At 47.2% G+C, this 25,765-nt stretch overlaps 2 protein-coding genes and 1 long non-coding RNA gene across 5 annotated transcripts in view; 2 read left to right on the top strand and 1 right to left on the bottom strand.

Annotated features, from left to right (window-relative positions):
- Positions 1-13,721, top strand: part of LOC310830330 — a 371,459-nt gene extending 357,738 nt beyond the window's left edge. Inside the window, exon 3 of the long non-coding RNA XR_014557591.1 lies at positions 13,687-13,721. This is a non-coding gene — a long non-coding RNA (uncharacterized lncRNA). The remainder of the gene's footprint in view (positions 1-13,686) is intronic.
- On the bottom strand, positions 414-24,626 carry ABI3 (ABI family member 3). Of its 3 annotated transcripts, XR_014557483.1 has the most exons (10): positions 24,380-24,625; positions 19,917-20,084; positions 14,829-15,005; positions 9,461-9,546; positions 8,602-8,691; positions 6,916-7,088; positions 6,050-6,178; positions 4,294-4,527; positions 1,679-2,307; positions 414-1,450 (listed from the first exon to the last, which is right to left on the bottom strand). XR_014557483.1 is itself a non-coding variant. In XM_083709731.1 (8 exons), the coding sequence occupies exons 1-8, from the start codon at positions 24,494-24,496 to the stop codon at positions 4,364-4,366; spliced, it is 1,104 nt and encodes a 367-aa protein (XP_083565857.1). In that variant the 5' UTR covers positions 24,497-24,625; the 3' UTR covers positions 4,289-4,363. The 3 variants fall into 3 exon arrangements, 2 of the variants coding, with proteins under 2 accessions (XP_083565857.1, XP_083565858.1); XM_083709731.1 differs by lacking the exons at positions 414-1,450; positions 1,679-2,307 and having other exon boundaries at positions 4,289-4,527; XM_083709732.1 differs by lacking the exons at positions 414-1,450; positions 1,679-2,307; positions 14,829-15,005 and having other exon boundaries at positions 4,289-4,527; positions 24,380-24,626.
- The window catches only part of GNGT2 (G protein subunit gamma transducin 2), a 20,575-nt gene continuing 16,724 nt past the window's right edge, over positions 21,915-25,765 (top strand). The window contains exon 1 of the mRNA XM_083709989.1: positions 21,915-21,950. Coding sequence (XP_083566115.1) covers positions 21,928-21,950 — 23 coding nt within the window. The 5' untranslated portion in view covers positions 21,915-21,927. The remainder of the gene's footprint in view (positions 21,951-25,765) is intronic.

Below are 25,765 nucleotides of genomic sequence, written 5' to 3'. Positions count from 1 at the left end.
ATACGTGGGTCATATGGTCCTATGTGGATTGCCTTTGTGTGCAATGATCATTAACAGATTGCTTCGAGAGATGCTTCTGTGAGTGCAACGCAAGACCTGCCAGATTCCTCTCTATTTATGATATTTCTATTGCAGCCTTAAATTTCCCTCTCCCATGCTGCTTTCTCTGAAACCAGCAAGATGTTCCTGTCCTCACGCTTGCCGCCTGCTCATCCACTGCAGATTGCACAACCAACTCATTTGTCAGTCTGTCATGCTTTGCCTTTGCCTTTGCCTTCGCCTTAATTCTGTTTCCTCTGCAAACCTGCTTTGTTGTCAACAACTCCCTCCCTTTCCTCCACTGGTCTGTCAATGTTTGTTGGAACTTAAAAGCCATGGAAACTCTTTTTGTAAGCGTGCAAAAAAAGAAACAATTAGCAAACAAATTTGGATTTATTTTGTCTTGCGTAGACTTCAGCAATTGCTGCATGCTCTGTGACTACATTTCCAAGTGTCCAAAATTCCCTGTAGCCTGTTAATTTTGGTTTTTGTTTTGTCCTGCAATGTTGAATGTATGAATCTCTCTACTTGAGACCCGGGCAAGCATATTGAGGAGAGGGGGATATCCTTCCCTCCTGTGGAGTTGCCCTTTCTGTTCTAAACCAATCTCCCTATACAGTGGAACCTTGGTTCTCAAACGGCTTAGTTGATTAACAAATTGGCTCCTGAACGTCGAAACCCTGGAAGTAAGTGTTCCGGTTTTTTAATGTTTTTCAGAAGCCGAAAGTCTGACACAGCTTCCGGTTGAGTGCAGGAAGCTCCTGCAGCCAATTGGAAGCCATGTCTTGGTTTTCAAACATTTCGGGTGTTGAACAGATTAAGTTTGAGACCCAAGGTACCTCTGTATCCGTTGGCCTGTGGGGTGAAGCCACTACTAGTGTGCAATGCATGGTTTTATAAGCCATCTTTTCTTAATGTGCTTCCCTCCCTTCTCCAAGAAGAAAAGAACTGAAGACGAGAGAAAATAGAACCATTCTCAGCAGCCACCAACCATCCTTGCCAGGACTGCAACTCCCAACAATCCTCACCACCTTGGCTGCATTGCCCAAAGCTGATGGGACCTGGAGCCCAACATCACCTGTCTTAGCCCAGCACACTTTACTGTTTACTCTGGCTCCAGTGTGCTCCCACTGCTAGTGTACACATGCTGTTAGCCACACAAGTCACTTGTATCCTGTAGTTTCTTGAGAAATACTGCTGTTTGGTGGCATTTCCCCTCAAACTGGTTCGCATCCCATTTGAAAACATAAGCTACGTCCACTTCTTCACCGTGAAGCTGAGGTGTGTACATTTGGGACTGCCATCGCACATGCTCAGATATCAAGATTCATGAGAGTTGTTGGGGGGTTGCATGGGGGGACCAAACAGGTAACATGCAGCTAGTGAAGACCATTGACACACACACCCCTGGCTGTGTACAGTGGTACCTCGGGTTAAGTACTTAATTCATTCTAGAGGTCCGTTCTTAACCTGAAGCTGCTCTTAACCTGAAGCACCACTTTAACTAATAGGGCCTCCTGCTGCTGCCGCGCCGCCAGAGCACGATTTCTGTTCTCATCCTGAAGCAAAGTTCTTAACCTGAAGCACTATTTCTGGGTTAGCGGAGTCTGTAACCTGAAGCTTATGTAACCCGAGGTACCACTGTACACACAATGTGCAAATATAGCTTGAGATGGGGAGGAGGAGGAAGAAACAACCGCACTGTGTTTGAAGCCACTGATGCGCACATAACTTTAACCAGCATCTTAAGCCACTTCTATATTTCCAGCCCTTCAGTTCCTCTCTTCATTCTCAGGCCCACAGCTTCCTTTTAATGGCATTGGTGGTTAAGTCATACATATTTTTGTCTCGTCACGTCAACAGATATTCATCCCTGTCCACAACGCCTTTTTAACCACAGCGCGTGCGAAAAGCACATTTGCTAGGCCCTTCACAGCCCTGACCCTTAGAACCAGCTCCCCCTCCTGTGAAGGCCTAGGACTACACAACATGGTACCCTTCAGATGTTGCTCAACTGCATCTCCCAGCATCCTTGCCCCAGAACCTGGCCTACCCATGAGGGAAGCTGAAGCAGACGGCTTCTGCCTTGCTCCCGCTGACTCTGGGGCTGATGGGAGTTGGAGTTCCAACATTTGCAGTGTCCTTAGTTTTCTGTCTCTGCATTAATGGGTGTCAAGAGTGATGGGCAAACCGCTCTGATGATCCATGAGTTGCAGTCAACATGGACTCTGTCAGGGAGCTGACAGGCAGAGCAGGTCATTTGCAGGTCTCAGAGAGAGAGAGAGAGACGCTTGGTGAACGTGCAGTTAGTTTCTTCATTAAGGAAAGCAAAGAAAGCACAGAGATTTCTAAAGGTTGCTCCTGTATTAATGAAGCAGTTGTTCGGAAGGGCTTGTAGCCCCTCCTTCACTCCCTAGCCCACTGTCAGGCCTCTCTCGCTGTGATCTTTGGCTACGGCGAGCTCCAATGGACTCCCTCTGTGTCTGCCTGGCTCGCCGCTTGCTTGGCAACATGCAATAAACCGGACATAGGCAAACTCGGCCCTCCAGATGTTTTGGGACTACAACTCCCATGATCCCTAGCTAACAGGACCAGTGGTCAGGGATGATGGGAATTGTAGTCCCCAAACATCTGGAGGGCCGAATCTGCCTATGCCTGCAATAAACATCTCGTTCTAGGGTGGGGGCAGGGTTGAAGACTTTCAGCAAAGAAGCTGTCAGAGTGGCCCCAAGAGAGACCTGCAAGGTCCGCCTCCCCTGTCATCACTGTTGGTGCCTACATCCAAACTGGAAAACAACTCGCTCTTTCCAGTCTCTTCGCTACCCTCAAGCGCCCTGTTTTTAGCACTTCCCAGCTTGTCCCCTCCTCAGGTGTGCCCCGTGTCCCACCACCAGGCCCAGGTTCAAAATCCTCTTCCTCTGCGCCTTCCCTGGGGAGCTCTTGGTTGGGCAGATTCTGCCATTCTTCCTCATCCAGCCAGTCCCTGACAGATATTTGCGTGCACAAAAGCCACCCAACACCTCAAATGGGAATGACAGAAATCCCATGTTCACCAATGGAAGAGAATGTTTCTTTTGCAGGTGCCTAGTCAAGTAGCTTCCACTTTCCCTCTAGAGCAGCCTTTCTCAACCTGTGGGTCCCCAGATGTTGTTGGACTACAACTCCCATCATCCCTGAGCTCTGGCCTTGCTAGCTAGGGGTGATGGGAGTTGTAGTTCAACAACATCTGGGGACCCACAGGTTGAGAAAGACTGCTCTAGAGTCTAGACCAGGGGTCAGCAACCTAAGGTCCATGGGCCACAAGCGGCCCACGGGGGTCGTTTAACCGGCCCACAAGCCACCCACTCAGTGAGTCCCCGTGCACGGCGCTAAACTGGCACAGCATGGCACAGGGACTTGCTTTCGCGGCGCCGGAAATCGCATCTGCGCAGACACAGACACCGGAAACCGCGCGATCCGGGCCACAGAGGGATCTCCGCTGGAGTGAACCGGCCCAGGCAAGGTAAACTTGCCGACCCCTGGTCTAGACCATGAAATCCAAAAAGCGCCACCAGCTGGCAGGAGCAAGGCAGCGCAACATACCTAGCCTCCTCCAAAGCACTTTGCAGATGCTTTTCTCAATGTAGGGAGCTAAGCATTCATTCATTTATGCTGTATCCCCCCCCCCCCCGCCATGCCCAACCTTTCCGCCGCACGTATATTACAGAACTGGCCTTAAAATCAATTAAAATAACAGCAGTATAACGATGCTATGGAAATGTAAGAGTTTCCACACACGGGATACTCAGGGCAGGCAGAGCGGATGCATCATTGTGTTGCACTAAAACTGAGACGGTGTTAAGTGATGGTGTTGGTGACGATGAGGCAATCGTTGCTTCGGAAACAGCTGCTGCGGGTTGCAATCCTGTACATTCCAAATCGGAACTCGGCCCCTTGGCGTTCAACAGGACAATCTCCCGCCTAAGTGTGTATAGGATTGCACACACTTAGACATGCACAGCTGTTGCACAGACTTTGTAGAGGAGGAGAAGAGAGAGGAACCACAGCAGATATTTAACCCTACATCTCTGCATTCCAATCAATTGAGGTGATGGGGATGTTCTGATATTCTTAAATGCCCCCCTCCTAGCTATTACTTCAGCCTGGCTAGCACAAAGTGGGGTGGGAGGGAACTATGGCTGTTGATATGCCAACACACCAACTTCCACCCAAGTTTCCTTCTACAAGGCCAAGAACAGAGTAGTCAGTCTTCACCAGATCTCACATTTTAAGTATCTGCATTTTTTTAAAAAAACAAAAATCTCCAGCATCCGTTCTGCTTCCTTCATGGCAAAGGCTCCGCATAGTTCCCTGGGAACAATCCCTTTGCACCACTTGTCACCCCCTCACACCAGCCATCTGAGTATCTTCGTGTCACGTAAATAACAGTCCCCTCTGCAAACGAGAGTTCTTGTTCCTGTTGCTGAGTATAAGGGTAGAGGGTCACCACTGAAGGGGAAGAGAAGGGGGGAAGGAGGTCAGCAATGAAAAGCAAAAAAGAAATCACCAGTCCCAAAACGCATTTACGGAAGGAAGGGAACCTGGGAATGGCAATTTGGGGATCATCCGATCAATAGGATACATGTCACCCATGGCATTCACTGAATGGCATAAACAGCAGAGGCTTGGTGCTGTTGAGGATGGCGATAGGAAAGTAGAAGGCCAGTCCACTGGGAAGTTCTGCCATGGCCTTGTGCAAATTAATAGGAGCTCCACGAGAAAACTATTCCGATAGATGGATAGGTGTTTCTCAATGGGGCTCATGCATTAGAGCTTCCCAGCAGACCTGTTAGTACAGTCGTACCTCGGAAGTCAAACAGAATCCATTCCAGAAGTCTGTTCAACTTTCGAAACATTCGGAAACCAAAGCACGGCTTCTGATTGGCTGCAGAAAGCTCCTGCAGCCAATTGGAAGCCGTGGAAGCCCTGTCAGATATTCGGCTTCTAAAAGAACGTTCGAAAACCAGAACACTGACTTCCGCTTTACCATCATTCAGGAGCCAGAATATTAGACCCCCAAGGCGTTTGGGAGCCGAGGTACGAGTGTATATACAAGTTGGATTTTAAATCTCAGAGACTCAAATGTCTTTGTACAGCCCCAATATAAAGGTAAAGGTAAAGGACCCCTGACAGTTAAGTCCAGTCATGAACGACTCTGAGGTTGCAGCACTCATCTTGCTTTATTGTCTGTTTACCTTCCCGCTGGAGTGGTACCTATTTATCTACTTGCACTTTGACGTGCTTTCAAACTGCTAGATTGGCAGGAGCTGGGACAGCAATGGGAGCTCACCCTGTCGCAGGGATTTGAACTGCCAACCTTCCAATCAGCAAGCCCTAGGCTCAGTGGCTTAGACCACAGAGCCACCTGTGTCCCTATTTAGAAAGCCCCAATATAGGGCTTTCTCAACAGAAATGCAGATTGAAAAGGCACAGGAGAAATCCACTGTAGTGGTAAGCAAAGAAGCACAACATTTGTGCAGAGCAGAGAAAATGCAGGCAAATAAAGAATCCTGCAGAATTGCATAGACCTCATTGCAGAACAGGGCTGGGTGATATATCAACACATGGTCCAAAACCGGTTTGAAGTCCATATTATGATATCAGTTTCATAGTTTTAGACCTGGCAATATATTACGAATCATGATGTCTGTGCTATGCAAAAAAATCGCAATGCAGGAAAAACCATGATGCCAGTCAATGCCTCTACACAGTTCCATCCTTATTTCAGACATTGTGATTTATCAGTATATCACAATGTTTAGCTGGCGATAATGTGGAAAACCAGATATTGCCCAGCCCTACTGCTGAATAGGTCAAAGGCCAGTCAAACACCTGGATTATAGGTAAGTGTGTGCACAGCAGATGGTTTCAGGTGGTATAGATCCCCAAGTATATCAGTGCTCATTATCAGAATGCGAACCGATTGCCCTGGTAGCCGACTCCAGGAGTTTTCTTCTCTTTAGCAAGGTACCTTTTTCCAGATAGGTGTCGGGGGCCCATGGCAATTTCTCTGGGGGTGGCGGAGGGGGGAGGAGCGGAGGCACCAGCTGCTCCAAATTAGAGGCATCCGGCGGTGGAGGGGTCATTGGAAAATCAAGGTCTGCAAGGAAACACACACACTACTGACTCTTTCACAAACAAAATTAAAAATGTGTTCCTGTGCACTTGGCCTTCCACGCCTGCTTGCCATAATGGGGAGAGAAGTGCATTGAAACAGCATCACACTCACTCAGATGAATATGCTTAGTGAAGTGAAGTGTAGGTGAGTTCCCATGAGGCAAGACATAGCGATAACGGCAAGAACCTTTTATTGAACTACATAACTAGGAAACAGGGGCAAAACAACTGCTTATACACATTCCTGAAAGCCTGGGCCACTCCCACTCCCAACGCGATTGGCTATCTAAACTTCCAAGCTGCAAATCACAACTCAAGAGTTCAAGGGCCAATGGCAGAGGCCCAAATCCTGAAATGTTCTTTGATTGGACATCATGTATCGAATCAGGAGCTCAGAATGCTTAGTCCAGGCTCAAGCTCAGGCAAACATAGACCACTGAATACATAACATTTAGCATTTCAGGTCACACTGTGACCAACCAAAGGACTCTGGGAAGCAGAACAGGGATGCAATTGGACTCCCCTATTCATTTTCCCTGGCAACTACTGCCTCTGCCTGAACTCAGGTGTCCTGGAAAGTGTACTCAGGTAGGTGGGTTCTGAAGCCAATTCCACAGTCCTGCACTTGTGGGGTATATAAAGCCAGGCATGCAATTACCTCAGCTAATTTTGAGTTCAGTTTTGTTCTGGCTTTGAAAAAGGAGGAGGAGGTAGCCTTACCTGGGGTGACATCGCTGACTGCAAAAGGTGGTGGTGGCGGCAATAGATCTTCTGGAAAAGGAGGAGGAAGAATATCACTTGCCTCTGCCGGTGGAGGAAAAGGTGAGAGTGTAGGCGGTGGAGGTGGTTCAGTAGATGCGATCATACCAGTCTTCTCCATAGCTTCTGTGGAGCTGCAGTGACATTCAAAGGAGGAAGATTTAGGTACGCTGCCCCTGGGCAGGGATGGGGAAACTGTTGGCCTTGTGGATGTTGTCGGACTACAGCTCCCATCATCATTGATCATTGCCCATGCTGGCTAGGGCTGATGGGAGTTGTTGTCCAACAACATCTGGAAGCCCCAGGTCCTTTCCTAGTGGAGGGTCGACACAGAAGAAGCCTGAGCTGATGATACAAGAAGGAAAGACCATTTCTTGACGCTAGAGAGGAGAGGCTGAGCTAGATGCTTTCACCCTGCTGGGCTCAGCTGGATTTTTACTTTTGTTGCTGCCCTGTAGATGTTGCAAAGGGGAATGTTTCAAAATGGCACCCCCGTCCCAGCAGTCTCAGACGGTTCAGCTGCAGGCTTCCATTGCCTTATGTTGTGGAGCAGGATTAAGAGCGTCATTTTGTGGAGCCCAAACAAAGCTAAGAAGGTCTGAGACGCAAGTCATTTCACCATCTGCTGTCTGGAGCCGTGGCTGAGTGGTAGAGCATCGTGCTTTGCACACTAAAGGTCCCTGGTTCAATCCCCAGGCAGGATTCCCAGTTTAAAAACCTAGAAAGCTGCAACCAGCCAGGGTAGACAAATACTAAGCTTGGAGGGCCAGTGGTACAGCTGGGTACAAGACAGCATGCTTGCCTTGGAAGGAAACGAGCTGGTGAGAAGCCCAAATCTGCAGCTGCCCTCCCCTGAGCAGGTTGGAATAGCAGCTAGGTTCCAAGTTCCCAGCTCTGAACTTCATAGAACCTGTAGAGATGGAAGGGGTACCGAGGGTCATCTAGTCCAACCCCCTGAAATGCAGGAATCCTGCCCACACCCGTCCCTGTGTGGGCTCAAACCACCAACCTTCTAGTTCACAGCCACACACTGACCAGGGTTAGGGTGCTCACTCGGGCATCACCCAAAAAAAAGAGAGAACATAACATTTGCTAATTTATATGCTTTTAGGGACGCGGGTGGCGCTGTCGGTTAAACCACAGAGCCTAGAACTTGCCGATCAGAAGGTCGGCGGTTCAAATCCCCGTGACGGGGTGAGCTCCCGTTGCTCAGTCCCAGCTCCTGCCAACCTAGCAGTTTGAAAGCACCTCAAAGTGCAAGAAGATAAATAGGTACCGCTCTGGCGGGAAGGTAAACGGCGTTTCTGTGCGCTGCTCTGGTTCACCAAAAGCGGCTTGGTCATGCTGGCCACGTGACCCAGAAGCTGTTCGCCGGCTCCCTTGGCCAATAAAGTGAGATGAGCGCCGCAACCCCAGAGTTGGCCACGACTGGACCTAATGGTCAGGGGTCCCTTTACCTTTACCTTTACCTTTAGAGAAACAGTTTGTTTAAAATAGAAAGGCAACAGATCTCGCTGAAGACCCCTTGGAACAGAACCTTATCTTCATTTTCCATAGAAAAGTAGCCACCAGTTTTCTCCCTGAGTTTTGCTTTGCCACCCACACCATGTCTCCTTTTGAGCCATGCTGGGAATTCCACAAATGTACCTCAGTGATGACAAAGATGAAGCAGATGAGGAGGGTTTGCCCTCTGGGACAACTGGTGGCCGTATTGGCTCTGGAATCCGTTGACTTCTCCTAAAAAAAAAAAAAAAGTTTGAGTTGAATGTTTATCTTGATCTTCCTCCCTTATCTACTTTGCTTTTGTTTATGAAGCATGTTGTCCAAACAGTGGACCTCCTTCTCTGCCAGCAGACAGGTTAGGATTGCAGACAAAACCTGGCACACTTTAGATCGGGCTTCCTCAACCTCGGCCCTCCAGATGTTTTGAGACTACAGTTCCCATTATCCCTGACCACTGGTCCTGCTAGCTAGGGATCATGGGAGTTGTAGGCCAAAAACATCTAGAGGCTGAGGTCGAGGAAGCCTACTTTAGATGTTTTGGACTACAAGTCCCATCAGCCCCAGCCAGCTGATGGGGGCTGATGGGAGTTGTAGTCCAAAACAGCTGGGCTGCAAAACACCTAATGGAAAGAGTTTGGTTCCGGTTGTGTTGGGAAGGGGAGGAAGGCGATAGCGAAGGTGTTATGTACTAAGCTTGGATCCTAGAACAATTGGCAAGTAGGATCCTAGAATGCTACAACTGATTGGCCTGCAGGAAAAGACCAATCAGGCTCCAGGAGGGAAACAGAATCAGCCAATCAGACAGGACTCATTGTGTAAATAATGTATATAAAAGCCTGAGGTTTGGGGGGGCAATTCAATCACTGTTTTACAAGCTGCAATAAAGAGCATGAAATCACTACAGGACTCTGAGCATATTTCAGAAGGGCAATATTTGAGAAGAAATCTTGGCTGTGCTAGAAGGCAAACTAGGACTTCATGCCTCTACTTGATGCAATCTCACCTAAGGCTCCCAGATGACTGTCCTGATGATGTCGCATTTCCTCGTCGGCAGAGAGTCCCTGTTTTGGCCAACTGTGTGCCATGATCCTAAGAGAGAGACCAGAAGGGAAAGAGGTGCGTGAAAGAGAGAAAGCTCATACTAGTATTCTTCAAGGCAGTGCTGCTTTTTCAGCAGAGGATTAACCTGTTGTCAGTCACCTTCTCCTCTGGCCACTGACTTTGGCGGTAGCTGCAGCTTCTGAACAAGGACAGTTCCACATAAAGCATGTTAACAGTATTGTAGTCAAAACAGTATTGTAGGTTACCAACGCATGCAAAGGCGTAACAATTTGCAGCTGATGCTCAAGCGCTGCTGCAACGTTCTAATCAACAGTGCTAAAGATTTACGTCCATTCTAAAAGCGTCTCTCCACTGAATTTGAAAAGTGCTCTCGCTGTAGCAAAAGTTCCTCAGGTGTGGAAGCAGCCTCAGTTCGCTGCCTCTGTGTGAATTTGCTCTGTTGATGTACATAGGAAGTTGAATTATACTTAGACTGTTGATCCACCTAGCTCAGTAAAGGACCCCTGGACAGTTAAGTCCAGTCAAAGGCAACTATAGGGTTGCAGCGCTCATCTCACTTTCAGGCCGAGGGAACCGGCGTTTGTCCACAGACAGCTTTCCAGGTCATGTGGCCAGCATGACAAAGCCGCTACTAGCACAACGGGACACCATGAAAGAAACCAGAGCACACGGAAATGCCGTTTACCTTCCCGCCTCAGCAGTACCTATTTATCTACTTGCGCTGGTTATAAATCTAATGTTGGTTATAAATCATGGCTAGAAACTATTCCAAGCCGTTGTCTTGCTTCACATCTTGCTGCCTGCCATAAAGGTAAAGGAAAACGACACCTGGTCAGCTATGTTCAGTCAAAGGCGACTATGGGGTTGCGGTGCTCATCTCGTTTTCAGGCTGAGGGAGCCGGCGTTTGTCCACAGACAGCTTTCCGGGTCATGTGGCCAGCATGACTAAACCGCTTCTGGCGCAATGGGACACCGTGACGGAAACCAGAGTGCACGGAAACACCATTTACCTTCCCGCTGCAGCAGTATCTATATATCTACTTGCACTGGTGTGCTTTCGAACTGCTAGGTTGGCAGGAGCTGGGACTGAGCAACAGGAGCTCACTCTGTTGTGGGGATTTGAACCGCCGACCTTCTGATCAGCCAGCCCAAGAGGCTCAGTGGCGTAGACCACAGCACCTTCTCCTCAGTATTGCGCACCGAGTGCCAGCAGGACAGGGATGCTCCCACCCATACCTGGGGATGTTGGGGATTGAACCCGAGACCTTCTGCCTGGGAAGCAGAGGCTCTCCCCCTGAGCTACAGCCCTCGTTTGCCCCATTCTGCAACCAAAGCTCACGCTCCAGGCCTACTTAGGCCTCTCGCTGTCATCTGACATGTGAAATAAAAATGTTAAGGTCTTATATTTTAATAAATGTTCATAAAATGTACCAACCAAGCAAGTACATAGATTTGTGGACCACATGTCTGGAGCAGCACAGGAAGACCACCCTGAAACCATTTTGACTCCCAAACTGACCAAATGTTTTCTCTGCAAGGAGGGAGGGGGTGAGGGAACCTTCCCATTAGGTAATCACCATCTCAAAGAAATGGCCAGACTACCAGGAAAGACAATCAGATAAGGCATTATCGGATAACCTGGCAAACAGGAAAAACAACAACATTCAAATTTCTGTTGTAGACCACCTTTTCTGTGACGTATGTATGATGAATGGAGGGGTGGTCTTGAGCTCCAGTGCAGGGAAGTTAAAATGTCTATATAAGGGCAGGCACACCTGGGTTCTGGGTCCTCCGCCTTTTCTGCATGTGAGGGGAGCACCCTGTTGCAACAGTTCAATAAAGATCAGGCTGACTAGCTGTTTTGCTTCTCAATATTCTCTGGTTGGCCTCTGTTATTTTCTCCTACCAATGGAGGACCTACAACAGACTCTATAAGGGCTCTTGTGTCCCCCATAAGGGAATAAGGGCAGATTTTGTTTATTACACATGTTTCTGTCAGGCTTCTGCACCTGTTTTGAAAGAGAGAGAGGGCTTTTCCTTTCCAGTCTTCCGGACTTAGCATCAAAAGGCCAGCCTTGAAAGCCTCCCTTCCACAGGAGCGCACCTTTTCGTGAAACTGGGTCATGCGTCTTGGGGGGTCCCCCAGTCACTGAGCCAAATCTGCATGCCAACAAAGGGCAGCAGCCAAAGTGGCGCAAGGCCCCTGCTGTGGCAGCAGCCCCAGCTGTGGAGAGAACGCCGCTGGGGAAGCAGACGCCAGTGTGGGAACCGAGAGCCCGGCAAATCTTTGCCTCATCAGTTTCAGGCCCTTGTGGTTGAGATCGGTCTCGATGGCTGGCCGCAGCTGACAGCACAATTCTCCTTTTTCTCTTCATGAGAGAGCGCCCAGCGGGGAAGGAAGAGAGAAGCGCTTAAATTTAACTCGCAGGCGTCCTTATGTGGCTGCAACTTCTCCGTTTGCTGCAGGCTGAATTCAGAATGGTATTATTGCTGCGGGGTGGTGTGGAGAGAAGTGTTTGAGACACGTGAAAGTGTGTGGGTGCTTTGCCATCCCCTTTCTTAAATTAAAGAAAGGTCCTTTATTTGGCAATACGGCATTTGGGTCATATCCCCACACCATACGGTTAAAGCAGTAGGGTACCACTTGAAACCATCCTGGCTTCCCCCAAAGGATTCTGGGAAAGACAGTTCATTAAGGATGCTGGGAGTTTTTAGGAGATCCTCCACAATTCCCAGCATTCTTTTAGGGAAACTTTTAATATTTGACGCACCATTGTATTTTAATATTTTGTTGGAAGCTGCCCAGATAGGCAGGGTATAAATAATAAATAATAAATAATATATTATGATTATTATTATTATTAGGGAGAAGCCACAGCTCTTCAAGTAGGGTAAGACTATGTTGAATATGTGCTGTGGATGTGACCTGTATTCCTCTATAAAAAAGGGGATCCCTTCCTTAAAATAAATAGCAGATGATAAGTCCAGATGGAAACTCCATTCTAAGACTCAGTTTCTCCTCCTTCAGAAGTAGCCATCTGCATATATATTTTTTCTTTTTAAAAATTTAAAAATTTTATTTTGAGCTTAAAAGTCACATTTTGTCACTCAGCAGTTATATCCAATTCTACCACATTTTTCAATATTTTCTCAGCCATCGTGGGGTTAGAAACTTGTGTTCAGGAAGTCGACGTCATGCAGATCTCACATGAGCTGTGAGTACAGTTACATTAATTAAGTCTCACTGAAAGTGATACTAGTTACTTGCGACTATTCTATCTGCCATTAATTTCGATATAACCTTTTGTGATTAAATTTCTTTGGATTTGGGACGTTGCTTTGTTTTGTTTTGTTTTTTGACTACTAAAGATATTGCTGTCTGAGTGCTCTCTAATCTTTTTTTTTTCTTTTTCTTTTTTAAAGGAAGAAAGCAATTGCTTGGTGGTTCATCAAAAGACGTACATTTTCCACAGAGGAAGTGCTTGGAGACTCACTGTCTGTTACTGAGTTTCGGTCTCTAGATAAGTCATCAAATCTTCTGGGTTAGGCCGCATCACCTCTCGTTTTGAGTCCGAAGCAAACCACATCGTAGCAAGTATTACCACAGCCAGACTTATGAATAAAACTAATGATATATTAATTTGCTTGTTTGCTTCCTTCTGCCACTGATGCTGCTCAGTAATTCTAGTGGTGATGTGATCCCCCAGGATGCCCATCTCTGTTGCTCAGTAATTCCCTGGCTCTGTGATAAGTCCAGAAAACGACAGCATTTTTTTCCTTTTAGTTTTAGGGTTTTTTGCATCAACAGGAGTGATGGCACATATATTTTTTCCACATTTTGCCTCAGGATAGACCAGCTGGCTTATATGGCTGGTATGCGGACACGAATAGCACTGTGGTCTAAACCACTGAGCCTCTCTTGAGCTTGCCAATCAGAAGGTCGGCGGTTCGAATCCCCACAACAGAGTGAGCTCCTGTTGCTCAGTCCCAGCTCCTGCCAACCTAGCAGTTCGAAAGCACACCAGTGCAAGTAGATAAATAGGTACCGCTACAGCGGGAAGGTAAACGGCGTTTCCGTGTGCTCTGGTTTCCGTCACAGTGTTCTGTTGTGCCAGAAACGGCTTAGTCCTGCTGGCCACATGACCTGGAAAGCTGTCTATGAACAAGCGCCGGCTCCCTCGGCCTGAAAGCGAGATGAGTGCCACAACCCCATAGTCACCTTTGACTGGACTTAACTGTCCAGGGGTCCTTTACCTTTACCTTTATGGCAGGCAGCAAGACATTGGCTTGGGATAGTTTCTATCCACAATTTAGAACCAGAGCTAGATTTTGGTAGTTTGCTATTTTAATTCTCAAGGTATTTATATACTCTGGTGTTTAGTTATTCTAAATGCACACACATAGTGTTAAAGCCAGTGTGGTGTGGTAGCTTGTGTGCTGGTCTGGGACATGGGAAACCCAGGGTCCAATCCCCACCGACTGGGAGAGCCAGTCACTGCCTCTCAGGCTAGCCCACCTCGCAGGGTTGTTGTGAGAATAAAATAATGACCGGGTGGAACCACATACACCACCTTGAGCTCCCTGGAATAAAGGCAGGATAGAAGTGTAATAACAATACAGCAACAACTGTCTTTATCAGATGTATGATCTGAAGTATACAAAAGGATTTGGTTGTTTATTGAATTTATATCCTGCCCTTCCTCTCAAAGGAGCCATTTATATTCTTTCTGTCAAGGTAGGATCTAGCCTGCCAGTGCTCCTATGATAACAGGCAGAAATTCAATAGGTGTGGCTCTCTCTCCCCACCCCCCAAACATTCCATAGCACTACAAAATCCAGCACCATTTCCCCAGAAGATTCAACAGCATGTGCTCCTTTTCTTCTCTGGATAAGGACCCTTTGGGTGGCGCTGTGGGTTAAACCACAGAGCCTAGGGCTTGCCGATCAGAAGGTCGGTGGTTCGAATCCCCACAACGGGGTGAGCTCCTGTTGCTGAGTCCCTGCTCCTGCCAACCTAGCAGTTCACAAGCACGTCAAAGTGCAAGTAGATAAATAGGTACCGCTCTGGCGGGAAGGTAAACGGCGTTTCCGTGCGCTGCTCTGGTTCGCCAGAAGCGGCTTAGTCATGCTGGCCACATGACCCGGAAGCTGTACGCCGGCTCCCTCGGCCAATAAAGCGAGATGAGCACCGCAACCCCAGATTCAATCACAACTGGACCTAATGGTCAGGGGTCCCTTTACCTTATGGCTTGTCAGCATGGAAGATGACTACAGCTAGGGGAAGAAAGGAGGCCATGCCCAGCTCTTACCTTTATCCCATGCCCAATATCGTCCAAACTGTTGAAGTTCAGCGGTTTCCTATAATACGCCTCCAGGGGCTCCACGTGGCTTGGGGGGATGATTTTCTGTTGGTGCGGAAATCTCTTGCAAACAGAAAGGGCCCCGATGTCTCTGCGGGACACTTTCTCCATGTGCATCTCCACCACCTGAGGCAGAAAGACACGGTGAGGGAAAGAGGCCATAGCTGGGTCAGGAAGCATTTGCAGGAGCTGGTTTAATTGTATTTCTAGTCAACACACAAACTGGCAGCACCCTACCATTTTGCGGGGGACAAGTGGCAAAGCCCACTCCCCAGGGAAGCCATTTTTGGCTCCTCCTCTCTCACAATTGACTCCTCATTGACCCTCTTTGCTGCTCACGGTATCCTGTATATTTGTGGTGTACACAGTTCTGTCTGATCCCTGCCCTTTCAATATCTGTTGCCTGAGGCAGCCGCCTCACTCTGTCGAATAGTCCAGCCGGCTTCAGTCATCTGGTTTTTCTACCCTCAAGCACCTAAATATGGGCTTTGCAGGTATATTCCCCAACATGGCACTGAGGCAGAAGTAATGCATTGTGGTGGATTTATAATGATGCAACCAAAAAACCCAACACAACCCTGAATATTTGTGATATAAAAAATTGCAGGATTACTGCAGGAAGTCAGAGGGCATGCACCAAATGGATACAAAGCAGTATATTCACACACACCCCAAACCTTTGCAGGTGCAGGCCATATTGAAAGCAGGATCGTGTATGACCACCCCAATGGCTTCAGGAGCACAAGTCTTCACGGATGCATAAGAAAAAGGACACTTGAAGACTGTTTGCTGGTAAGGCCGCACTGGAAGTACGGCACTGAATTCTGTGCATGATGGCCCCAAGAAGATATGGGGAAAGATTCAGAAGAGGAAGCCAAAGCCATAATGAGGGGAACACTGAACGAGGGACTTGTCCTGGCCAGAGCTTTGTAAATACTGTGGTTGCGTGACTGCACAGCTGTGTACATGACCATATACTTAAAGCGAGGGAGGAGACTGAGAGGGGGATGTGACAGCCATCTTCAAATATCTCAAGGGCTCTCACATGGAAAATGGAGCAACCTTGTTTTCTCCTGCTCCGGAGGGTAGGATTCGAACCAATGGATTCAAGTTTGCAAGAAATTATTGTTCAGTTATTATTATTTGCTAATTTAGTTTGAATACCGCCATTTACCCGAAGGTCTCAGGGCGGTTCACAGATTCTGACTAAACATCAGCCTTCCATGGGGGTTTATAAGCTGGGGGGACTTAAGGTGAGGCTTCAAACTAGTTCAGGGGCTTTTGCTGAGATTCCTGCATTGCAGGGGGTCGGGTTATATGACTCTACAGTTCTATTATTCTACTCTCCCCCCCAAAGAATCCTGGGAATCCTGTAGTTTACACAGTTACCAAGATTCTTAGGGGGTAGTCACAGCGCTGTGGGTTAAACCACAGAGCCTAGGGCTTGCCGATCAGAAGGTCAGTGGTTCGAATCCCCGTGACGGGGTGAGCTCCCATTGCTCGGTCCCTGCTCCTGCCAACCTGGCAGTTCGAAAACACAAAGTGCAAGTGGATAAATAGGTAACTCTCCAGCGTTCACGACTGGACCTAGTTGTCAGGGGTCCCTTTGCCTTTACCTTATTTCCCACCCCAAAGAATCCTGGGAACTGTAGTTTACACCAAACTACAGTTCCCAAGATTCTTAGGGGTTAGTCGTGCACTTTAAATGTATGGGGTGTATGTCTGCAGCATACCACCAGGGCAGCTGGTAGTAAGATAGTACCCCCACCTCAATGGCACATTTATTCATTCATAAAGAGCGGCAAATAAATTCAGTTTGCATCTCCCAGTCCTTGGTCAGGTTCAGTTGGAAGTTCATTCCCACTGAGTTTGATTAGAGTTGTTAGCTTGCGACCACGGGTGCGAGCTGTAAACAAGGGCGCTTCCACTTCAAACCGGACATAAACTCATAAACTCTCTTGCTGTCTTGGCCTCCGCTCTTCCCCAAACAGCGTATGGCACTTGGCCACGAGAAGACGGACAGCGTGCCTTGCTGTGAATAAATGCACCAGGCAAGGCAAGCAGATGGAGATGTTGTTTAACAGGCAATTCCCAAGGTGTTTGCATCAAAATATACTGCGTGAGGGGAAGCCGCAATGAAACAACACAGCAGTTATAAGTGGGCACAGCATTGCATTCCTTCCTACAAGCCCCTTTTGCAGAACGGCTGTGTCTCCATGCTTAATTTCCAGCGACATTTCAGGGGACTTAAGGTGAGGCTTCAAACTAGTTCAGGGGCTGAGCCTTGGTTCAGATTAACCTTTTGCCCTAGTGAAGCAGGACATCCGATCTAAAGCAAGGGTGGCTGTTGCCCATTAATCTCTTCTTGGCATAAAGCGATGAGGAAAGACTCAGTAACCTCTTACAACAACATCCAGAGAGCTAGTCATGAGTCTGTTGCAGAAGAGAACAGCAGACAGGGCTCTGGCAGAAGACCTGTTTATCGAGCACTTGTCCTTATTTGCAGGGAAATCTGACGACATTGGCTATGCGATGAGCCTTCATTCCGATTTGTTTGCGGGAAGTTTGGATGATCATGAAGTCAAAGTGAGGCTTGTGCCAAACTTTCCACTGCATTTCACCATCCCTATCCTTATTGCCAGGATGCAGATGGCGCTGTGGGTTAAACCACAGAGCCTAGGTTTGCTGATCAGAAGGTCGACGGTTCAAATCCCCATGATGGGGTGAGCTCCTGTTGCTCAGTCCCTGCTCCTGCCAACCTAGCAGTTCGAAAGCACATGAAAGTGCAAGTAGATAAACAGGTACCACTCCGGCGGGAAGGTAAACGGCATTTCCATGCACTGCTCTGGTTAGTCTCTGCCAGAAGCAGCTTAGTCATGCTGGCCACATGACCCGGAAGCTGTACGCCAGCTCCCTCGGCCAGTAAAGCGAGATGAGCGCCGCAACCCCAGAGTCAGCCACGACTGGACCTAATGTCAGGGGTCCCTTTACCTTTACCTTTCCTTATTGCCGGAAGTCAGATATTTGGGGGAAGCAGGTTTGTTGCGGTCAATTGCACAACATGCAATTTGTTGGGATGTGATTGAGTCCCACCTGAGAACAGCAACAGCCTGAAAGCACCCAGAGGCCTTTAAGACAGGTGAGGAGCAGAATGCAGATTAGAATCTACTGGTAGATCTCTGGATTATCTTCGGTAGATCAGCAAGGGTTTCTGACTCCCAGTTATTCAACAAGAAGGTTACTTTCCCCACCTTAATGAAGAAATAAGAAATGAAGAAAGCTAACCAGCGGTAGACTTTTGTGTGAAAGGCTTGTGAGCCCAGTTGAGTTTGGGTGCTAAAAACAGTCTCCTAACTTCACACAGTTCCAAGAGACCTGGTTCTTTAATTGTAAACATTGGAAACTGCCATTGAACCAGACCATTGGCCCATCAGTCTCAGACACGGTTTTCTCCCAACCCTGCCAGGAATTGAACCCAAGACCTTCCTCATACCAAGCAGATGATCTACCACTGAGCTACAGCCCTTCCCTCATTATATCTGCTATCAGGGCCGGCCCACTCATGAGGCAAGGTGAGGCAAGTGCCTCAGGTGACAGGATCCACAGGGAACAATTCCACTGAAGAAGATAACCATGGTCACCCAGACCTAGTTGCTGATAGCAAAGGACCCCGCCACCCCATAATGGTTCAAGCTTCAAGAACCCAAAAACGTAGGTCCACCACTGGTCTAAGTCATCTCCTTATGTTCCTCTGTCAACGATGAGATTTGAACCAGGGTTAACCAGCTCACAGCTCACTCTCTTATTCTCTGTGCTATGCCAGCACACTCTGCCTCTCAAAAAGCCCGCCCTCCCTTTCCTTGCATTGTTACACGGTACTTGGGGAGCCTATGTACCTCTTGTTCATCAGCACATAATGGTGCATATGCTCAGAAGAAGCTCCCCCTCTGGACGAGAGAGATCTGCAGGTGCAGAGGTGGTAAATGCACGATTTTGGCTAAGTGTGTTCTAGGATCCAGCAGCAGGAAGTGCTGATTATTAAGCAGAAGGCAAACAGTTATTCCTTACCATTCCCCTCCACACCTCTTGCACTGAGCTAAAAGTGGATTTCATAAAAGTGTTTGGAGATACCAAACTGGTGACATGACAGAGGTGATTAATCCATTCCACGGATGTTTCCTGATCCATTATGTTTTTATTCCCTGGGAAACAGGAAAGCCGTCAAGTAACAGGAAGAGGAATCCGATGTCCAGGAACATTGTGTATGCCTCCCTATATTCCAGTATGAAGGGAAGGCACAGGGAGGGGGAATCTCTTTCGGCTGGTTTGTAGTCAGGGCTCAGGGGACAAGGCAGGTCAGTCTGCTTTGGAGCTTTTAAACAGTGACACTGCAAAGGAACACACCCAAAAGGCTGGGAAGCACAGAGCAACTCTGCATGGTCAAGGGGCCGGAGCAACTCCCCTGTGAAGACAGGTTACAAAAGATTCCCACTGTTAAGTTGTGGGTTGACATAGCTGACGACCAGCGATTTCTCCAAATAGCTCTTTATTTCGTAAGCTGGAATGGAACTGACTGCAAACAGCTCAGCCGGCCTGCTTTTATAGGCAGCCGGCTGTCAACATTGTAACAACAGCCCAGAGTTCCCGCCTAAAATAACTGACGTGGACCTGAGGGAAAACTATCTACAGACCTGAGTGAAAACTATATACAGTATCCCCCTGCTGGCCCAGGGTGAAACTTCACTACATAATACCCACATTGCAGAGGTTTGGACTGGATGACCCTCGTGGTCCCTTCCAGTTCTTCAATTCTATGGTGGAAAGAATTTAGTGGAGCAGCGTGTGTATGGTCCCCCAAATAAAACTGATTTAAACAAAAAAATGCATCTCATCCCCCAGGAAGCAGTTTAAGCAAAAACAAAGGCAAAACAAAGCAGCCAGGGTCCCGATTACAATCACAGAGGGCTACCAACTAGAAAAACAGTTTATGGGGCAAATAAAGCCCTCCCGCTACACCTCTTCATGTTGTCTTCTCACCTGCGCAATGGAGCAGACTTTGGCTTCCACCTGCCGGACTTCAGCCAGCTGCAAGTCCATCGTTTTGAGGATGTCGCTCGCCAGGTTGCTGATTTGGTAAGCCACGCTGGCTAATGACTGGGTTGCAAAAGCCATGGTTTCCTCGAGGGCTTTCCGCTTGTCCTTTGCCTAAGAGGTTTATGAAAACGGAGGGGGAAGAAGTGAGAACTCTGCCATAAATCAGGACAACTGAATCTGTTTTTAAAAATATTTTTTGTTCTGTGTATACTGCAATGTTCTTTTGTTGCTATGGCCGTTGGCTGATGCAAATAAAGTTTCGTTCATTCAACATTCAACTGTATCGTGGTATAAGTGGCTACGATAGCTCTACCTGCTACACCCAGTATCGCATCCTGCACGGTCACAGCCACACTCCCCATGTGCATAAAGTGTGTTTAAAGGTCTTCCAAAGAATCCTGAGAACGGTCGTTTGTTAAGGGCGCTGGGAACTGTAGCTCTGGGAGGAGTAAACTGCAGTTCCCAGCAGCCTGGAAGTGCTGTTGTATATCTATGAACACAGGAAGCTGCCAAGACAGAGTCTCCTGGTCCATCGAGCTCATAGCTCAGTTGGTTAGAGCGTGGTGCTGATGACGCCAAGGTTGCAGGTTCGATGCCCGTATGGGACAGTGGCATATTCCTGTATTGCAGGGGGTTGGACTAGATGATCCTCAGGGTCCCTTCTAAGTCTATGATCCTATTACTATAATATGGACTTCATATACTGAACTGACAGCAGCTCTCCAGGGTTTCAGCCAAGGTTCTTTCCCACCCCTACCCTACCAGATGCCAGGAATTGAAGCTGGGAAGAAAGAAGAGGAATTCAGGGATGGTTATAAATTGTGTGTCCTTGCTTCTCAATTTGATCCTTTTATGCATTGCGACTTGCTGTTATTTATTATTATTATTATAGTTTATTACATGGGTAGGCAAACTAAGGCCTGGGGGTCGGATCCGGCCCAATCAACTCCTAAATCTGGCCCACGGATTGCTCAGGAATCAGCATGTTTTTGCATGAGTAGAATGTGTCCTTTTATTTAAAATGCATTCTGGGTTATTTGTGGGGTACAGGAATTCGTCATTTCCTCCTCCCCCCCAAAAAATATAGTCCAGCCCTCCACAAGGTCTGAGGGACAGTGGACCAGCCCCCTGCTGAAAAAGTTTGCTGACCCCTGGTTTAGTAATTCTTTATTGCAATTGATAAGTGTAAACTGTTTAAATTATTATTTGCTGATATTTAATTTTACTGTTACTATTTATATTCTAAAGGATTATTGACTATTGCTTTATTTGATATAAGTTGTTTATTTTAAAGTTATTGTGACTTTTTTGTATCGGATCAGATTACTACGCATGTCATCTTTGCTGTCTGTTTTGTTGTTTCTTCAGCTTGCAAACTGCCTTGTGCAAGGTTGCCATATTCTGAAAAGCAAAAAAGAAGACGCTTTTCAAAGCAAATACCGTATTGGCCCGAATATAAGCCGCACCCGTATATAAGCTGCACAATATAAGCCGCACCCGTATATAAGCCGCACTTTAAAAATTCATCGGGGGGGGGGGGGAGAGAGACAATACCTGAATATAAGGTGCTCCCTTAAACTTCCGCAGGCACTCACACCCGTTCCGTTTTATCGTATGTCTGTTTCAGCAGCGATAATCACAAAAGCCGAATTTAAGCCACACTTTAACTTTTCACAGTAAAATTTGGGGGAGGGGGGAGTGAGGCTTTGTATTCAGGCCAATACGGTAAATACAATTTGTCCCCAATTTCACCCGTGAAAAGGAGGATGTGTCCTGGAAAAAGAGGACACATGGCAACCCCTTGTGTTTAGCAATATAGAAAGGCGATATGCAAATCGAAAGTGAACTGAAAGTGAAAATGAGCTGCAAGGAACCCCCACCCCAGTAATAAGAATAATATGGACCTATTTTCAATGCCATCACATGACTGTTTTCTGTACGGACAGTGGTCTGAATGTCATGGGGGAACGAATCCAAGTGAGTAGGCCTTGCTGTTTAAGAAGCTGTCTGGATATAATAATCTTCTGGTCAGAGCCGGATTTAGGTTTGATGAGGCCCTAAGCAACTGAAGGTAATGGGGCCCTTTATATGTCCAGCTGTCCTTTGTCAACAACAAATTGTCGCTGTTATTTGTGTTGAACATATGCTATGTGGTAATTTACGGACCTAATAGGTATCTAAAGCCATTTGCACATAACAAAATATGCATTTTATCAAAGTAATTGTTGAACTGAAATGCAATTAAGAAGACGTATATTAATAATGAAATACAATGTTTTAGGGGTTGTTTTTAAAAGTCTGGAATGGATTAATCAGTTTTGCATTACTTTCTATGGGAAAGTGCACCTTGGTTTTGGAACGCTTTGGTTTTGGAACGGATTAAGTTTGAGAACCAAGGTACCACTGTATATAGAAATGAGCAAACCAGTGATATTTTAGGGAGCAGGCTAGCAGGTGGGGCCCATTACTTACATCACAGGAGCCTACACAACACAAAAAAATTGTTGCTGTATGTAGGTTTTATTTGTTTTTTATCTTAGATTTTGGAAATGTACATCCAGGTTTGTTTTTTCCTTTAAATTTTTTTTGGGGGGCCAAGAGTGTAGGGCCCTAAGCTATAGCTTGTGTAGCTTATATGTAAATCCGGCACTGCTTCTGGCTAACTCCAGCGAGGCTAGGTCAACATTCATTGCCTCCAAAGGCAGAGCAGGATTGTGGCATCTCTTCGTAAACTCAAGAGTTCTCCGAGCTGAATAGTCTCTCTCAGAGATAAGGTGCGCCTACCTCGCAGGAGGTAGACAGCATTTAAGATGTCTCTTAAAAAGTAGAGACATCACCTTGCCAACAAAGGTCCATATAGTAAAAGCTATGGTTTTCCCAGTAGTGATGTATGGAAGTGAGAGCTGGACCATAAAGAAGGCTGATCGCCGAAGAATTGATGCTTTTGAATTATGGTGCTGGAGGAGACTCTTGAGAGTCCCATGGACTGCAAGAAGATCAAACCTATCCATTCTGAAGGAAATCAGCCCTGAGTGCTCACTGGAAGGACAGATCCTGAAGCAGAGGTGCCAATACTTTGGCCACCTCATGAGAAGAGAATCATAGAATCATAGAATCATAGAGTTGGAAGAGACCACAAGGGCCATCGAGTCCAACCCCCTGCCAAGCAGGAAACACCATCAGAGCACTCCTGGCATATGGTTGTCAAACCTCTGTTTAAAGATCTCCAAAGAAGGAGACTCCACCACACTCCTTGGCAGCAAATTCCACTGGAAGACTCCCTGGGAAAGACCCTGATGTTGGGAAAGATGGAGGGCACAAGGAGAAGGGGAGGACAGAGGACGAGATGGTTGGACAGTGTTCTCGAAGCTATGAACATGAGTTTGAGCAAACTGCGGGAGGCAGTGGAAGACAGGAGTGCCTGGCATGCTCTGGTCCATGGGGTCACGAAGAGTCGGACATGACTAAACGACTAAACAACAACAACAACCTCGCAGGATCTTCACAGAGACTTCTGGGAGGGCAGGGCAGTGTGAGAGAACCCCAATTCTTCCAGCAGCCAGCTCCCCTAAAGGATGTTCCTCAACATCCATCCTCTGCAACATTGCCAGGAACTCCAGTGACCACGCTGTGCGTTGCTCTTAACACTGCAGTGCCAGCATGCCAAGCAACTCCTGAAACTTTGTTGCCGTGGGCAGCTTGCCAATAATAATAATAATAATAATAATAATAATTTATTTATTTATACCCCGCCCTTCCTGGTTCAAAAACCGGGCTCAGGGCGGCTAACAACAAATTTAAAACACTTAATTATAAAAGCAGCATAAATTACAGTATAAAAACATGAACAACAATAAAATTCAAAAATCAATTTAGGGGAAATAAGCATTAGATAATCCCCAGGGCTAGCTGGCTGAATTGGTCCTACTTGGGCCGGCGAGGAGGCCAGGGGATAATTAGCTGTGGGGTCTCAGAGCGGGTGATCTTCATGAAAGGGGAGGGGGAGGGAAGGGAAATAAAAGATCAGGCTGAATTCAAAGAAAGGCCAGGCGGAATAGCTCTGTCTTACAGGCCTGACGGAAGGAGGTTAAATCCTGAAGGGCCCTAGTCTCATGGGACGGAGCATTCCACCAGGTCGGAGCCATCACTGAAAAGGCCCTGGTGGAGGATAGTCTGACTTCCCTAGGGCCCGGGACCTCTAAACTAAGATTATTCATGGACCTTAAGGTCCTCTGCGGGGCATACCAGGAGAGGTGAACCCGTAGATATGAGGTCCCTAAGCCACAAAGGGCTTTAAAGGTCAAAACCAGCACCTTGAACCTGACCCTATACTCCACCGGGATCCAGTGCCAAGTCTGCCCGCCTGGCAGGGCCAGCCCCTGATGCAATGCCCTCTTGCCACTCACCTCCTCATAGTTGCTCTCGCAGTAATCTGCCACTTTGAGAAGGTTGCTGTAGTTGTCCTTCAGGGTTCCCCTGGCGCTGGGGATGGCGTTCTGCATCAGCTGCTGCAACTCAGACATATCGCGGCTCCCCACTTCCTTCTCTGAGCACACGGTCTCAGCTGCAGACAGGTTTTGAACCTCGCAGCTGGGCTGGTGGACTCTTTTTGTACTTGAGTTGCCTCCTGTGGGCAGAGCTGATCCCCCCCCCTCAGCCTTCTGGCCCAGATGTCGTCTTGCTGACACCCTGAAATTTATTGCTGTCCTCGCCCAGAAAGCGTGTGTGTGGATTCCTGTACGAAACCCTTTCTGGCCTCCGCCTCTGTAAGCGCAGACACCTCCATTCCACACGGGAGTCTTGAAAAACCGCTCACATGCCCAGAACAAGGGTCATGAGAATTAACAGAGGAAATTAGCAGAGGCGGAGGACCTGTGACGAGAGGAAACCATTATTTTTAGAACCATTTTGCTTGGCTGATTGCAGAGATCTTGGGAGCAGAGGGTTGGCTTTTATTACTAATCAAGCTGTGGTGAAATGTCCTGGAATCTACTGAGGGTGGAATTTAATAATAATAATAACAATAATAATAACGACAACAAAAACAACAACAACAGTGGTACCTTGGTTCTCAAACTTAATCTACTCCGGAAGTCCATTCCAAAACCAAAGCGTTCCAAAACCAAGGCGCGCTTTCCCATAGAAAGTAATGCAAAACCGATTAATCGGTTCCACGCTTTCAAAAACAACCCCTAAAACAGCAATTTAACATGAATTTTACTATCTAACGAGACCATTGATCTGTAAAATGAAAGCAATACTATAAAATAAATAAGACAGTATTGTAGATGATTAAAAAAAAATGTAAAAAATTCTTACCTGCACTGATGATAGTCATTGTTTGAATGGGGGGCTTTTATCCATTTCCACAGTCACACAATCAATCAGTAGCTGAACTGGGTTCCAAACAGTCACAAAAACAAATTAACCGGAAAAGCCTCAAAAACACAAAATAAATAGCCCAAGTTAATCCGTTAATCCGTTCCGGAAGTCCGTTTGACTTCAGAAATGTTCGAAAACCAAGGAGCAACTTTTGATTGGTGCAGGTGCCCCAGAAACAATCGCCGACAGCTGCATCAGGTGTTCATCTTCTGAAAGCTGTTTGAAAACCGGAATACTTACTTCTGGGTTTTCGGCGTTTGAGAACCAAGGCATTTGAGTACCAAGGCATTTGAGAACCAAGGTACTACTGTAGTAGTAGTAGTAGTAAGGCTTTTTTCCAGCTAGAACTCGCTGGAACTGTTTTGGCACCTCTCAGGTGGGTGCCATTACCATTCTAAGAGAACAAAGGA

Source organism: Podarcis gaigeae (genome assembly GCF_964106915.1).
Source record: "Podarcis gaigeae genome assembly, chromosome: 13".
NCBI classification, from domain to species: Eukaryota; Metazoa; Chordata; class Lepidosauria; order Squamata; family Lacertidae; genus Podarcis; species Podarcis gaigeae.
The sequence above is the reverse complement of the archived record's forward strand: the minus strand, read 5'-3'. Positions and strand labels throughout refer to the sequence as shown.

Excerpts from the sequence above, each read along its gene's own strand:
- ABI3 (XM_083709731.1), bottom strand. The coding sequence starts at position 24,496 with ATGTCTGAGTTGCAGCAGCTGATGCAGAACGCCATCCCCAGCGCCAGG. Across the intron at positions 20,085-24,379 it reads GCGAGAGCAACTATGAGGAG|GCAAAGGACAAGCGGAAAGC; the intron begins GTGAGTGGCAAG and ends TAAACCTCTTAG. Across the intron at positions 4,528-6,049 it reads CGACACCTATCTGGAAAAAG|TGGTGACCCTCTACCCTTAT; the intron begins GTACCTTGCTAA and ends CTTCCCCTTCAG.